We start from the raw sequence: 13684 nt of genomic DNA on the forward strand, positions 1-13684 counted from the left end.
CCTGCATGGCTGAGTGAAGTTTATGACTAGTGCTTGTGTGGTGTTCAACCACAGCTTCTATTCAGCAGTAAAGACAGCAGAGCCGATGATGTCCACTACCACTGAACCAAACACAGGTAAATGAAATTACAGATGGATTTATTGATGACAGAACAACTCACACAATCTAAGTGGACATTCAATACTGTTATTAAGGCCTTTGCATGAAGAAGAGGCAGCTGCTTGTGTTCTGCATCCTAACACACAAAATAATATTGTTTATCATAACAATATGCAACTTCTATTGTTTGGCATAAAAAGCAAATACAAGTTGTTATGTCTGAGTTGTAATGTGGAGTAAGGATGAATTGCAACTGTGCTAACAAGCTAAATGAGTGAGTCCTGATGATTTTGAATCTTAATCTGTGATTCATCACAAAGAGAAAGTTTTTCTAACTTGTGCTTTTTAGTTGGGGAAAGACTGATGCAACTTCATCAGCACCGACTGAAATGAACTGCCTGGATTTTGTTATTTTCTGTGTATACGTATCTACTTTCTTTATATGTAAAGGCGAACTCTAAGGCCATCAGTAACTCAGACATTGTGAGTTTAAACCAGTAAAATGTAGTTATCTAAGACACCAGACGTGCTTTCCTTGAAATAATCCCACCAGCATTAATCTCAGATGTTCAGTAAAATGCAGATTATCACGCATTCAGCATACTGGTTGTGCTGCACCATCTGCACCCACAAGCACACACAGTACCAACTCACACTCCACCCTTCATCCAAATAATCTGACATGTTGCTAACCTCTGCCAAAGAGCAGAGTTTATGAGAGAGGACTTGCAAAATGAGGTGAAGTGCAGCGGTCGTTTGCATTACTGAAACAAATTACTATCCCTTAATAATGAGTGCATGAGAAAATGTGAGGAGGTAGGTGTTTGTTACCTTGTTGAGGAGTCAGTGGAGCTGGTACATATCCACCTAGACAACATTAAAGACAAAGACAAATGAGGGATGAGTTGGTGCCAGCGGACAAATGCTTCGATGAAACCACTCTGGATCTGTCACAGTGGTTGATGTATTTCTTCTGGCCGTGATCCGGTAAGAAGAAAACTGTTGACATTGGATATGATCACATGGGAGGCACTTAGTGCTTAGCACTCTGGTGCTGAGCTGTCTGATGCAGAGATGCTCAGAGTAACCATTTTTTATGTAGACAATGTGTATTTTCCGTTTTGCATTTCAAACATACAGACACATAACTTTTGTTGAAACCTGGATTGGTTTTGCCTAATAAATCTGCACAAATATAAATAGTCAGCTCTGAAACAAACTGCACAGCCTAATTTTCTTCACTCATTTTTTTGCAAATGGGAGAAAGATTGCATTAAACATCAATATTATTTTGATTTGCTGCACTGTCTATAGTAATCCAATTAATCTCTCTGTAATTAGGTGCACAGGGATGTAAAATGCAGATGAGTGTCATTCAAATGCAATTTACAAAATCAACCTCCCATGTGTATGAACAAATTGAAAAAAACAATTTTAAGTTAAAATGAAAAGCCCTTAATTATATTTTGTTTAAAGAAACCACAAGAACATTAAGTATTTATTCAATAAATGTGTTTAATCAGGATTTTATGTGTATTCGTGATTAAATTTATTCATATCCAAAAATTCAGGACTTTTCAATTTAACCTGAGAATAATTGTGGTTATAATCTTTCTCACGTATGTCAACCTCTAGAATTATAGGGGAAGTGTGCAGAAGCTGCATTGTGTTTAAGTGAAGGAGTCCAGCATAAAGGGAAGGAGAGTGAGAAGGTGAAACTTGGAGGGCTAATGAGCCATAAAGAGAAATTTTCTTATACAATGTGGTATTTCGTCATCCTTTACTAGATATGAAAGGATTGTGATAACCGAGGAAGGTGAAACTTCCTATCAGCATGCAGTTGTTCCCCTCTCCCTTTCTTTATGCTCTCAGCTCCAGAAGGGTAAGCAGCGGGTCAGTTTAACCTGTCCTTTCATCTGTCCAGCCGTGTTACCTGGCTGCCGGCAGTTGGACTTTAATCCGCCTCCTGATCCAGAGACAAGGATGAAAAGTTAAAGAATCATCTGTGCTCTAAATCCTTGTGTTGGTGGAGGCAGGTCTGGATGCCAGCTAACTTATTGGGGCTGATGTTTGGATTCCAGTAGCAGAAAAAACAATGACAAACTATGAATTTACTGGAAATGATTTTAAAACCTTTTCATTAACTATACTGAAATAAACACAGTACTCTGAATCTCTGAAACAGCACTCTATTGTCTTTTTAAGTAGACCCCCCCCCCACACACACACACACACATACACACACACACACACAATCATCCTTTTATTGTGTTCTTTTGCCTCCACCTCCCTATGATAAATGATTCTATTCTGTTGTCTGTTGGGTCCTTTCCACTGATTTATTGCACAACCGATGCTCCTCAAAGGTCACAACACAGAATGCCGGTTACCACCCAACACAAATACATAGCGTGTTACAAAATAGATCTGTCTGATTTGTGATATTGGGCTATGTAAATGAAATTCACTTGACAAAATCCTCATCAGAAAGTGAAAGTTTAAACATTTACTTTGTGCACACACACACACACCCACACACACATAGTAATGCACAGGAAGCAGTACAAGTACCTTGGTAGTACTGCGGGGGGTAAGCTCCTCCATAACCGGGAGCTACACGACCCACACCTGTAAAATTAAAAAGCAGTTACCATAGAGACTAAGTAAACCCACTGAGAGAAAATGTCATACAGTGTTTACACTTAACTCAATAGACTAAACATCCCAGTAATTTAGAGCGATACGTAAAGTAAATACAGAGAATTTGACAACTTGGCCTAGTTTTCATGATTATAGTCTCTCTGTTGGAAAAACTATGCCAGCAAATAAAAGTTATTAAACCATCTGTAGTAGCATTTCACACAGACGGATATGTCTGTGGCCACTGGGAGGAGGATTAGGGCCACGAGTTCTTATGACTGGCTGGAACAGTATCTGTGGGGCGGTGAGATGAGGCTGCTGCTGTGTGATTACACTCATCGCTCACTGATGGACAGAGGAAGAGGAGGACAGGCAGGACCAGAGGCAGAACAGGCACCAAATTAGCCAACTATTGTTTATTTTCTCTAACAGAAGGAAGCAGAAAATATTTAATGAACATGCAGAGGTCCTCACCTGGCTGATATCCACCACCACCTCCAAGATTGCCATAGCCTGCTCAGACAAAAAGCAAATAAACAAATCATGAGAAAGTGTGTATTCTTGTGATGTCCAGTAAACATGACTTGTTGTCAGCTTTTTATTGTGACATGTAGCCAGTGGCTCAGCTGAAGTCACAGCAACAACCTCTTCCAGACTTCCCCTGGCAGGGCTTTGCTATTTCAGGGCAGGACTCTCCAGGGGTTAGTGTTATCTTCAAACAGTCACACTTTGATGTTTTACACAGTATTACTAACAGTAATCAGTCTCCATTGGGAAATGTTGTGTTGTTGTTTGCTCCATTTACAAACTCCTGACGGTGCTGTAACACTGCAGGGATCACTGACATTTTGGTGGAGCTGGGTTTTGTAAAATTTTTGTCTATATACCTACCAGAGGGTTTGATTTTATTCTACTGCTGTTAACCCAACTCCACTAACTCCACTTTCTTGGACATGTTTATGCTGCAAACGATCATTCAATACAATTAATTTTACTAAATTAATAAAAGAAACTGTTTTGCCAAACATTAACTCATTTCTAACTATACAAATAAAAACTGGAAATATTCTAGTAATATTAAAGGAGGATGCAGGGCGGAAGATAGTATGAGCTGAAAACTTGGACCTTCATATACCGGGTTCACCAAGTTGTATTTAAGACCTTTTTAAGACCACATACGATGCAATTTAATCCCCTTTCGTGGTCATACTGGGCAAAATATGAAGGTATGATGGAAAACTGGAAGGGAAAATATGGCCTAGAAGTATTTATTATCATGTCTAATTTTTCTCTCCTCTCCCGCATATGAATATAATTCCTAATGGTTAATCGATTAAATTAAGACAACCTGGACCAGGTTTTTGCTAAAAATTAACATTGTCCATTTTTATGATTAAACCATCTCCTGCACACAGAATCCACTGTCAAACCAATCCTTCTTTTAGTTAATATGTTAATATAAAACGATTTTTACAAATAACATTACAGCCTATGGCAAGCAAGAGAAATTATTTCAAATTTTTGTAAATGAAATTTAAGACATTTTTGTAAGGCCTTATAGTGAAGAAACTAAAGTCAGTTCTTTCTAAGGCTTTTCAAGCCCGGCAGACACCCTGACAACACATATACATTGTGCTACCAGGTGCTCTAACAGTAACAGGCCTGTTTTATTACCTGGTTTTGGTGCTTTAGCTCCAGCACCAGCACCAGCACCTCCCAGTCCAACTGCAGAGGGATACGTCAGCCCACCTGCCACAAGAGACAGAAGACTGGCTTAGATGAGGTGATAAAGACCCTCAACTGCTCAGGATTGTAAACCAGACAAAGAAACTCCAGAAAGACTGTAAATACTGCCTCCACTAAGAGACCAGTTGATTTCCTTCATCACATTCTGCATCACAGAATCCAACTGTCTTCTCATTCCTGATCCTACGCCCCACACAGAAACTTATCAGCACATTGGCCAATTTCCTGCACAGGAAGTGCAATGCGATGGCATCTCCTGACCAACTGTCACTTTGAGCACTGGGCAGAACGTTCTTGTTATTGTTTAAAGTTGGGGGAACATTGTGTATTAATGCCATCAGCCTCCTCTCCTTTCATACATACCCTGTCCATAACCATGAAGATATGGACTGTATCCCCCTGAATTATGACGACAGAGAAAAGTGGCATTATTGTCGAGTAGTTTAGCTCATCTTCTACAGTTTTTGTCGGGGAAAGGCCCAGGGAAGAAATGGTAATAATTAAAGGATTCTTATTGAAAAATACAGTTTAAAAGAAAAAAGTTTTTTTTTTTTTTTTGAAAAGGGAAAAACGCATACGCAAAACGTATTTATGCTTTTGATGCCTCTTGTTTCCCCTATTACCTGACACTTACAGTATGTCTAGTGTTCTTAGGGTTCACTAAATTTTACATGTTGAACGAAATGTAGGTGCCTTCTAACCTTGATAACCTCCTGCTGCTAGTGGGATTCCCACTCCGCCTCCTGTTCCACCTGCTGCTGCAAACAAACAACAGTATATGAGTTTACTCATGCAAAAAGCTAAAAACATCCCCCAAAAAAACATAAATATACAATTTGAAATTACTCTTTGTTCAAACTATTGAATGGGGTGATTTGTTTTAAAACAGAAATGCACACACATACACACACCTGGAGGTTTCAGAGGCTTCGCTCCAGGCAGAGTTCCAGGTCCAGTTCCAGTGCCGGTAACTGCACCATAAGGAACTGAAGCGCAGAAAGGATAGAAGTAATACTCACTGCAATTTAAACCAAATCTATAAATGCTAAAATTATAAACATAGGGAACTTGCCTCCGTAGTTTCCACCATAGGGATATCCTCCTGCACCTATGGAGTTAAAGAGTTACAAGACTGAAGGTGTGAATTCAGAAGATTAAACAGAAGATTCTCCATTACAATGAATAAAAAACTGTTTGTATTTATGCTAGTTTTATCCTCTCCAGCTACATCTTACTGTAAGTCCTATGAATTGTTTCATACATTATTAGACTTATTATTTGGAAAACTGAGATTAATCAAAGAATTCTGTTCCCAGCAAAAACCAGAGAAACAAAATCAATTGATCTATCTTCCGATTCTGCTTATAAAAGCTGAAAGGGTTATGTGATATAGATTTTATATACATAGATCATTATCGTCATAATTATAGATTTCCAGTTTGTTGTTTTCATTCAAAGCCCACATTCAGTACGACAAAGTGATTGATTGACTGATTGAGTTAGACTAAATAATATGCAGAAACACCTTGGACTTGGTCTCGTGTCCATCACAGGTAAAATAGCGCAGAACAGCAAAAATGCACTAAAACTGCGAACCCACAGATACACAAAACTGATGAGTGTTCAGTCCATTGGTGGGATAATTGGGTGAAGAAACGTCTGATGCAGCTTTTGCTCATGTATTAACTGCTGGCTTTATTGATTAAAGCTGAGCCATTCACTGTCTAGACAAAATGTGCATGGTAAGTACAGTAAATACAGCCTGAGAACGATCTATAACATTGATTAGAATGTGAATAAAAAGTGTATTGGTATATGATAACGTCATTAGGGTGTTTTGATTATGAAATGACAAGGCTTTGCAGGAGGACTGAAATAAGCACACAAGCATTCAGTCATTTAACTGCATCATACAGTTGGGGTTGCATTTAGAAATTACCTTTATGCATTATCAGTACCTGGTGTATATATACAATTGATTTAACGTTGGTTTTGTGGCAAAGGAATGTGCAAGATCAACTGAATGAAGCAGGTTCACAAGCAGGAGATGTTATGTTGCCAAATTTAACATAAAACGGTACAAATAAATCACTTTTTTGCAGTAACAATAATTTAACAGAATGAGGAAGAGTTTGTTGTCTTTGGAAAGTAAATATTAATCATTTATATTCATACCTGGTACAAATGGTTTAGGTGCTTTGACACCTGTGCCAACACCAACACCTGAAAACAGCAGTGTTCAGAGTTATCATAGTCATAGGCTGTTGCAGCTAGACAAACAACTATAGTAGTTGTATTTGTCTTTGTCTCCACCATGTGGCCAGCAGGATGAATTGCACCTCAAGGCTAAAAAGAACAACATGGAGTTCCTGAATAAATAACAGTAAAGTGGCCCACCTCCAGGTTGTTGGACTCCAGTTGCAACTAAATGAGAGAAGAGAGTTAAAGCGTGTCCAGTCTAACATTCCCTATTGTAAATGGACTAAAAATTAATGCAAATGAGCCAGAAGACAGAAAACATACAACACAGAGAGTGAAACAATTTAAACTGTGGGAAACAGAGCAGAGCTCATCCACAGAAAAAATCTTATGATGTCAGAAGCAAGGAGATCAGAAAAAAATAATAATGCACCCACATATGAAATCAAATACTGTATATACAGCATTAACACTAAACACTAAAGGATGGTTTACCTAGTGGTTGCATGATATATAACTATATATCATATTTGTTTGGTGAAATAATTAATTTAGATCTGTTTATTTTGCTTTCTTTGTCACATGACCAGGTAAATAATGAGTGTGTCATCATGGTGTAACCTTACTCTTCTATGTGTTATATATTACTGGTCTCCTTGTGGGCTTAGTAACTTTCATTTTTATCATCATTATTATCATAATTCAGATTTCTTACACTTTAAAGGCCAAAGCAGCACATTTAGAGGAACAGTGCTAAACAAACGGAGGTTGTTTACGCTTACCAGGCTGTCCTTGTCCTGTGGCACCAACTAAAAACACAGGCAGACGTTACATCAATTAACCTCCGATACAAATATGACATCTGGTACAAATACAGCAGAATATTGTGAACTGATTAATTGCACATAATTAGTACACATGCAAATGAACAGATAAATAAATAAATCAACAAGACTGCTCTTACCACCGGGAGACGGTCCAACACCTGCTCCACCTGTAACATATAAATACAAGGCTCTTAGAGTTTTGTTACGTATCTAAATAATAAATCGTTGAGTATTCTTTGGCATATTTCAACATGCGATAGAGATACATTTTTTCACATATTTACCAACACTTGTGCCAGCTGTGAAACAAAAAAAAAGTACCATCATGTAAGCTATCTACAGTCAGTGTATATACAGTTTACTCTATTGTCATAGTATAGTATCAATTAAATATAATCTCATATGTACTACTCACCACTAGGCTGAATAATTCCACCACCAACTGTATAAAATCAGGCAGGAATAAAAGTACATGAGAACAAGTTAAGACATACTATAGGATGAAATAAAGTAGCTGCAAATGTATGCACTTAATCTGAACCCACCGCCTGTTTTCACACATCCACCACAAGAGGACGAAGTGCAAAAAAGAATAAATAAATAGAAAGTCACATTAGTCAAAATGTCTTTTAAAATATTGAATGTCAATGATTTTGTCTGTTTGGTCTGATTATATTAATAACAATGAAATATATATTTGCTCTAGATAGGACGAATAACAAACAGGGACTGAGGGCAAGACATACACCTTTCAAAATAATATAAAACAGACATTTAAAATGACAAGAAAATTGTGTCAAGACAGCAGACATACAAAACAACAATCTACTGAAAGGTAACATTCTATAGCAGGGGCTTCACACGTCATTTGATATATATAATTATAAAAAGTTTAGATAATACATAACATTACCATGTGACTTTGATGTCAACAGTTTTATGACATTTAAACTCTATAAATATCACAGAAATCCCCCACTGTAGAACTAATGTACTATAAATGCAAGCATTCATATTGTCAAAAACAAACCTCTAAGAGCAAGCAAAGTCCCAGCATTAATCTAACACCACTTTCTGAATGTCTTCTCAATAAGTAAACTAGGTTTGCCATTATCCAAAAAATTACAGCTATGATATGATGAAAAGTAATGAAGCATAGTGAGCTGTTAGTGAAAAGGAGAGGAGCGCACAAGACAAGTACCGTTGAGAAAAAGAGACAACCTGTGGCCACTACTGACATACTGTAGTATTGGGGGAGTTGTAGGGGCCAGACAGGCTAAATCAACTCCTCTCTCAGCATTACATGAAGCCTATCGTCTAAACATTATGTCTGAAGCACAGCTGTCATGTGTAAATATTCTTGTATCCTGACTACACAATGCCAGTGTCCAAAAAATGGCAATATCATGTATTATATCTTGTGTAATGCTGAAAGAAAACACTGACTACTGCCTGTCTTTACAGTCCCAAAACAGAATAGTTGAAAAATAATGAATGTATACTGAAGACAGTTTTCTATGGTTGTTCCAAACAGTATTCGAGAAGATGGACAATTCCCATTAAATCAGAAAATTTAAATTCCAAGATTTAATTTCTAGCCATATAAATTATGAGTATATTCCCATATTGTATAATTAAATACATAAAGACTTAGATTTAGACAAAGATGAAAATTTGCATCAATGTTTAAAACCCTGATGTAGAAATTCAAAACACTTAGAATAAACGAAAGATTCTTAAATGTCTCTTTTGGGACAGGAAATAATCACATGCACAAATACTGAGTGGACTGTCCCATACTACATCAGAGTAGAAAATACATTACAGCTCCACTGCAATTTTGATATATCTCAAATACCACAGATTTAACTTCATGGTCAAAGGTTTCATGCAAACAGCAAGTCTTACTGGGCTGCGGGACCTCTGGGGCCTTGCCAGTTGCGACAATAGGTGTAGACTCTGGCAAAAGACAACAGGTCGCAATTTCATCCACTTTGCTTTAAAACAGCCGCAGAGTGAGAGAGACCAGACAAGGCAGAAGCTGTAAGGGGCACCTTGATACTCCCACAGCTGGGAGGCTGTAAGCTGGAGGTGGTCAATAGCTGGTAGCACTCGATTTAGAAACAACATGTGAGTTTTGTGGGCAGAAATGGGTGAAGAAAATGTAGAGGGGATAAATGATGGCACAGTACTGGTGCGGTGACTCCAAGGTAGAGTGCCATTGCCAAATATAAGTGGATGCTGCAGCGGGGTAGCTGTCAGTCTGTTGTTTAAAGTGCTGCAAGGGGTTTGCTGAAGGAGTCTGGATGAGCCTCTCATGGTTAAAGAATAAATAAATAAATACTGTACATATATCCTTTAAGGTTTTGGCAGTAAAATCCTCCTCCCATATGCTATACATAGCTACTGCAAAAGAAAAACTGCAAAACACACATAGACTGTACCTGGTTGAGGAGTTCCATCGGGAATTTGAACCTCTGCTGTGAAAGCAATGAAAAGATCATCAACAATGCACAACTTATAAAAAAGGCTCATCTAAAAATATATGAAACTGTATTCTAACACTTCACCTGGTTTTCCAGGAACACCTGTACCACCTGGTAACACAACAACAGAACCATCTGGAACGCCACCGACGCCTGTACCTGGAGTAGCTCCTGGCACAGCTAGTCCTACTCCAGTGATGCCGCCTGCGAGAGGCACACAAGAGGTCAGCAAATTGATGCCACTGTTATCTGCTGCATTACAATACAGAAGAATACAAACTTCTACCCTACTACAGACTCTATTGTGGACTTCTGGACACTTGACCTCTTGTCTGACCTCTGTATAATTGTTGGATGTCATTTTGGGCTGCATTGACAGTAACTCCTGATACAGTCACCCAAGGCATAAGATATAATAAGAGACTGCATCTTTGCTTTTTGAGGTGGTTCTGGCTTTTTCAGGTCTATGTGTCTTTGGAGTCAAGTATGAAGGGGTGGGAAAAATTGTCAACAGATGCAAGTCTAAGGCCATGATGAGAGGGAAGAGGTGGATTGCTCCCTTTAGGTTGAGTCACTACCACAAGCAAAGGAGTCGAAGCACCTTGTAGTCTTATTCACGAATGAGGATAAACTTGAGCATGAGATTGACAGGAGGCTGGTGCTGCATTGGGAAGAGGCAGCCTAGCATGAAGGCTAAGCTTTCGATTTACCAGTCAGTCTACATTCCCTCAGCTATGGTCAGGAGTTTGGGGTAACAACCAAAACAATGAGATCACAGATCCAGGCTGCTGAGGAATGTTATTCCTGCTGCCATATTTATCAGTATCTGCAGTAACGAAGTATCCCCCTCCTCCAGTTACTACCCCAGATACTCCTCCTGCTCCTCCTGTTCCCCTAGTCCCAATCCGGCACTAGGCCCTTGTCCTACTCAAACTACTTTAATTAAATACTACATTTACACATGCACTCTAACCACTGCTGCTAAAAAAATTTAATTCAAATCCATAAATATGTGATGAAACAGTTTATGGTCCAGAAAGCATAAAAATGATTCAGATGATTCTTCATATTAGTTAAAAAATGTAAAAATAATCTCAAAAACAAGAAAACATCTCACCATACTTTGGAGGTTTGACTCCAGCACCAGCTCCATAACCTGTCAGGAAGTGACATAATGTCTGTGACTGAAAATTCATCAGATCATATTGAATTATCATAAAGGAAACAGCAGAGACACTTGCATTGAACAAACTCTTTTTGTCTCCACTGATATATCATTTTAAAATCTCACCACCATAGCCGCCACCACCAGGTGGTATCTGACCGGCTCCTCCTGGAACTCCTCCTTGGCCTGCTCCTGGGACTCCTGTTGGGGAGAATTAAGATTGAACCTTATGAATGAAAGATTACTAAATTATAAAACCTTTGTGTGCAACATTTTTTTTTGTCTAGAAGCATGTTGTACATAAAAAATTATTGCACACATCAGCACGGCATAGGAGCAATAAGTCAGCCTACATCTTATAGAGTGTTAATCAATACACTATATGGAATAGTAAATCACAGTCTCACCATATTTAGGAGGTTTGGCACCAGCCGCCAAAGCTGCAACACAACATGTCCAGAAAAAGTTAGATTTAAAAGTAATAAAATAATTCTCTCACTAATCATGTAGATTAAAAAGTTTCTGGGGGACGCTTACATCCATATCCTGGTAAAAATGGGACTCCTCCCCCACCACCACCATTTGGAATTCCTCCTGCACCACCTGGGCCTTTAATGTAAAAATGTATCATGTAATCATCTACATTCACTTAAAACACTATTTGCAATTTTTTTAAGTGCAATGTTTAGTTCCATTGTCCTTTCCAGAGTTTTAATTGTAGTTACCATATTTAGCAGCTTTAGCAGCAGCAGCAGCAGCAGCAGGGTATCCTCCACCTCCCAGTCCACCTGTTCCACCTAGTCCCCCTACTCCTGTGAAGACAAATTTATTCCCAGTTAAAGCTGGTGATATGGTTTAATATGGTAATTTTTGCTTGTAATTAAACTTAGAGTATTGACAGCAATTCAGATCAAGTAACATGCTCTTTTTCCCCTGAGCAGATCTTGAAATTGCCACAGTTTGTATTAAAAATAGCCCCTGCAGCTGAAGTGAGCCTCCTCCTTTTCATGTTCTACATAAACAGATGTATCACTTCCATTTCACTGGCTTTACATCTGAAAGTGTTATCAAGTAGGCTGCATTTAAGTTGTAATGGTGAATACCAGAGGGCATGGTTGGAGCATTGTCAAGACTGTAACTCCTGGTAGCAATGTCAAAACTGTAAAATAAACGATACAACAGCCACACTACTACTTGTGATCTTAACCCCGGTATTTAATCTCAGACTCTTTCAGGCTTCGTTCATGGCATACTTTCGTATTCTCTGCTCCACATATCATTGGGCTCTACACAGGAACCACATGACAAGTTCTGAGATTTGACAATAGAATTCAATTTTTACCGTATTTAGCTGCTTTGGCAGCAGCAGCAGCAGCAGCAGGGTATCCTCCACCTCCCAGTCCACCTGTTCCACCTAGTCCCCCTACTCCTGTGAAGACAAATTTATTCCCAGTTAAAGCTGGTGATATGGTTTAATATGGTAATTTTTGCTTGTAATTAAACTTAGAGTATTGACAGCAATTCAGATCAAGTAACATGCTCTTTTTCCCCTGAGCAGATCTTGAAATTGCCACAGTTTGTATTAAAAATAGCCCCTGCAGCTGAAGTGAGCCTCCTCCTTTTCATGTTCTACATAAACAGATGTATCACTTCCATTTCACTGGCTTTACATCTGAAAGTGTTATCAAGTAGGCTGCATTTAAGTTGTAATGGTGAATACCAGAGGGCATGGTTGGAGCATTGTCAAGACTGTAACTCCTGGTAGCAATGTCAAAACTGTAAAATAAACGATACAACAGCCACACTACTACTTGTGATCTTAACCCCGGTATTTAATCTCAGACTCTTTCAGGCTTCGTTCATGGCATACTTTCGTATTCTCTGCTCCACATATCATTGGGCTCTACACAGGAACCACATGACAAGTTCTGAGATTTGACAATAGAATTCAATTTTTACCGTATTTAGCTGCTTTGGCAGCAGCAGCAGCAGCAGCAGGGTATCCTCCACCTCCCAGTCCTCCCGTTCCTCCTAGTCCTCCCGTTCCTCCTAGTCCTGCTGTGCCTCCTAGTCCCCCTACTCCTGTGAAGACAAGTTTATTCTCACTTTAAGCTGGTGATATGGTTTAATATCGTAATTTTTGCTGGTAATTAAACTTAGAGTATTGACAGCAATTCAGATCATGTAACATGCTCTTTTTTCTCTGAGCAGATCTTGAAATTGCCACAGTTTGTATTAAAAATAGCCCCTGCAGCTGAAGTGAGCCTCCTCCTTTTCATGTTCTACATAAACAGATGTATCACTTCCATTTCACTGGCTTTACATCTGAAAGTGTTATCAAGTAGGCTGCGTTTAAGTTGTAAGGGTGAGCACTAGAGGGCATGGTTGGAGCATTGTCAAGACTGTAACCATACCATACAACAGCCACACTATTACTTGTGATCTTAACCCCTCGCCATTTAATCTCAGACTCTTTCAGGCTTTGTTAATGGCATATCTTGGTATTCTCTGCTCCACATAT

At 38.8% G+C, this 13684-nt stretch overlaps 1 protein-coding gene across 14 annotated transcripts in view; it reads right to left on the bottom strand.

Moving 5' to 3' along the window:
• Window positions 1-13684, bottom strand: part of elna (elastin a) — a 49504-nt gene that overhangs the window by 2022 nt on the left and 33798 nt on the right. For 2 of the 14 annotated variants that reach the window (XM_056374149.1, XM_056374146.1), the window contains exons 26-50: window positions 13123-13245; window positions 12506-12592; window positions 11889-11975; window positions 11701-11772; window positions 11571-11603; window positions 11290-11364; window positions 11116-11154; window positions 10083-10202; window positions 9957-9992; window positions 9421-9471; window positions 7928-7954; window positions 7797-7811; window positions 7650-7679; window positions 7468-7494; window positions 6884-6910; window positions 6662-6709; window positions 5559-5594; window positions 5398-5472; window positions 5188-5244; window positions 4850-4885; window positions 4415-4489; window positions 3215-3253; window positions 2672-2728; window positions 2034-2066; window positions 932-967 (exon numbers count right to left, since the gene is read on the bottom strand). In XM_056374149.1, the coding sequence (XP_056230124.1) occupies window positions 932-967; window positions 2034-2066; window positions 2672-2728; window positions 3215-3253; window positions 4415-4489; window positions 4850-4885; window positions 5188-5244; window positions 5398-5472; window positions 5559-5594; window positions 6662-6709; window positions 6884-6910; window positions 7468-7494; window positions 7650-7679; window positions 7797-7811; window positions 7928-7954; window positions 9421-9471; window positions 9957-9992; window positions 10083-10202; window positions 11116-11154; window positions 11290-11364; window positions 11571-11603; window positions 11701-11772; window positions 11889-11975; window positions 12506-12592; window positions 13123-13245 (1341 nt within the window). The remainder of the gene's footprint in view (window positions 1-931; window positions 968-2033; window positions 2067-2671; window positions 2729-3214; window positions 3254-4414; window positions 4490-4849; window positions 4886-5187; window positions 5245-5397; window positions 5473-5558; window positions 5595-6661; window positions 6710-6883; window positions 6911-7467; window positions 7495-7649; window positions 7680-7796; window positions 7812-7927; window positions 7955-9420; window positions 9472-9956; window positions 9993-10082; window positions 10203-11115; window positions 11155-11289; window positions 11365-11570; window positions 11604-11700; window positions 11773-11888; window positions 11976-12505; window positions 12593-13122; window positions 13246-13684) is intronic. The other 12 variants (XM_056374160.1, XM_056374158.1, XM_056374157.1 and 9 more) reach the window with 12 other exon arrangements.

Source organism: Seriola aureovittata, chromosome 4 (genome assembly GCF_021018895.1).
Source record: "Seriola aureovittata isolate HTS-2021-v1 ecotype China chromosome 4, ASM2101889v1, whole genome shotgun sequence".
In the NCBI taxonomy this organism is placed as follows: domain Eukaryota; kingdom Metazoa; phylum Chordata; class Actinopteri; order Carangiformes; family Carangidae; genus Seriola; species Seriola aureovittata.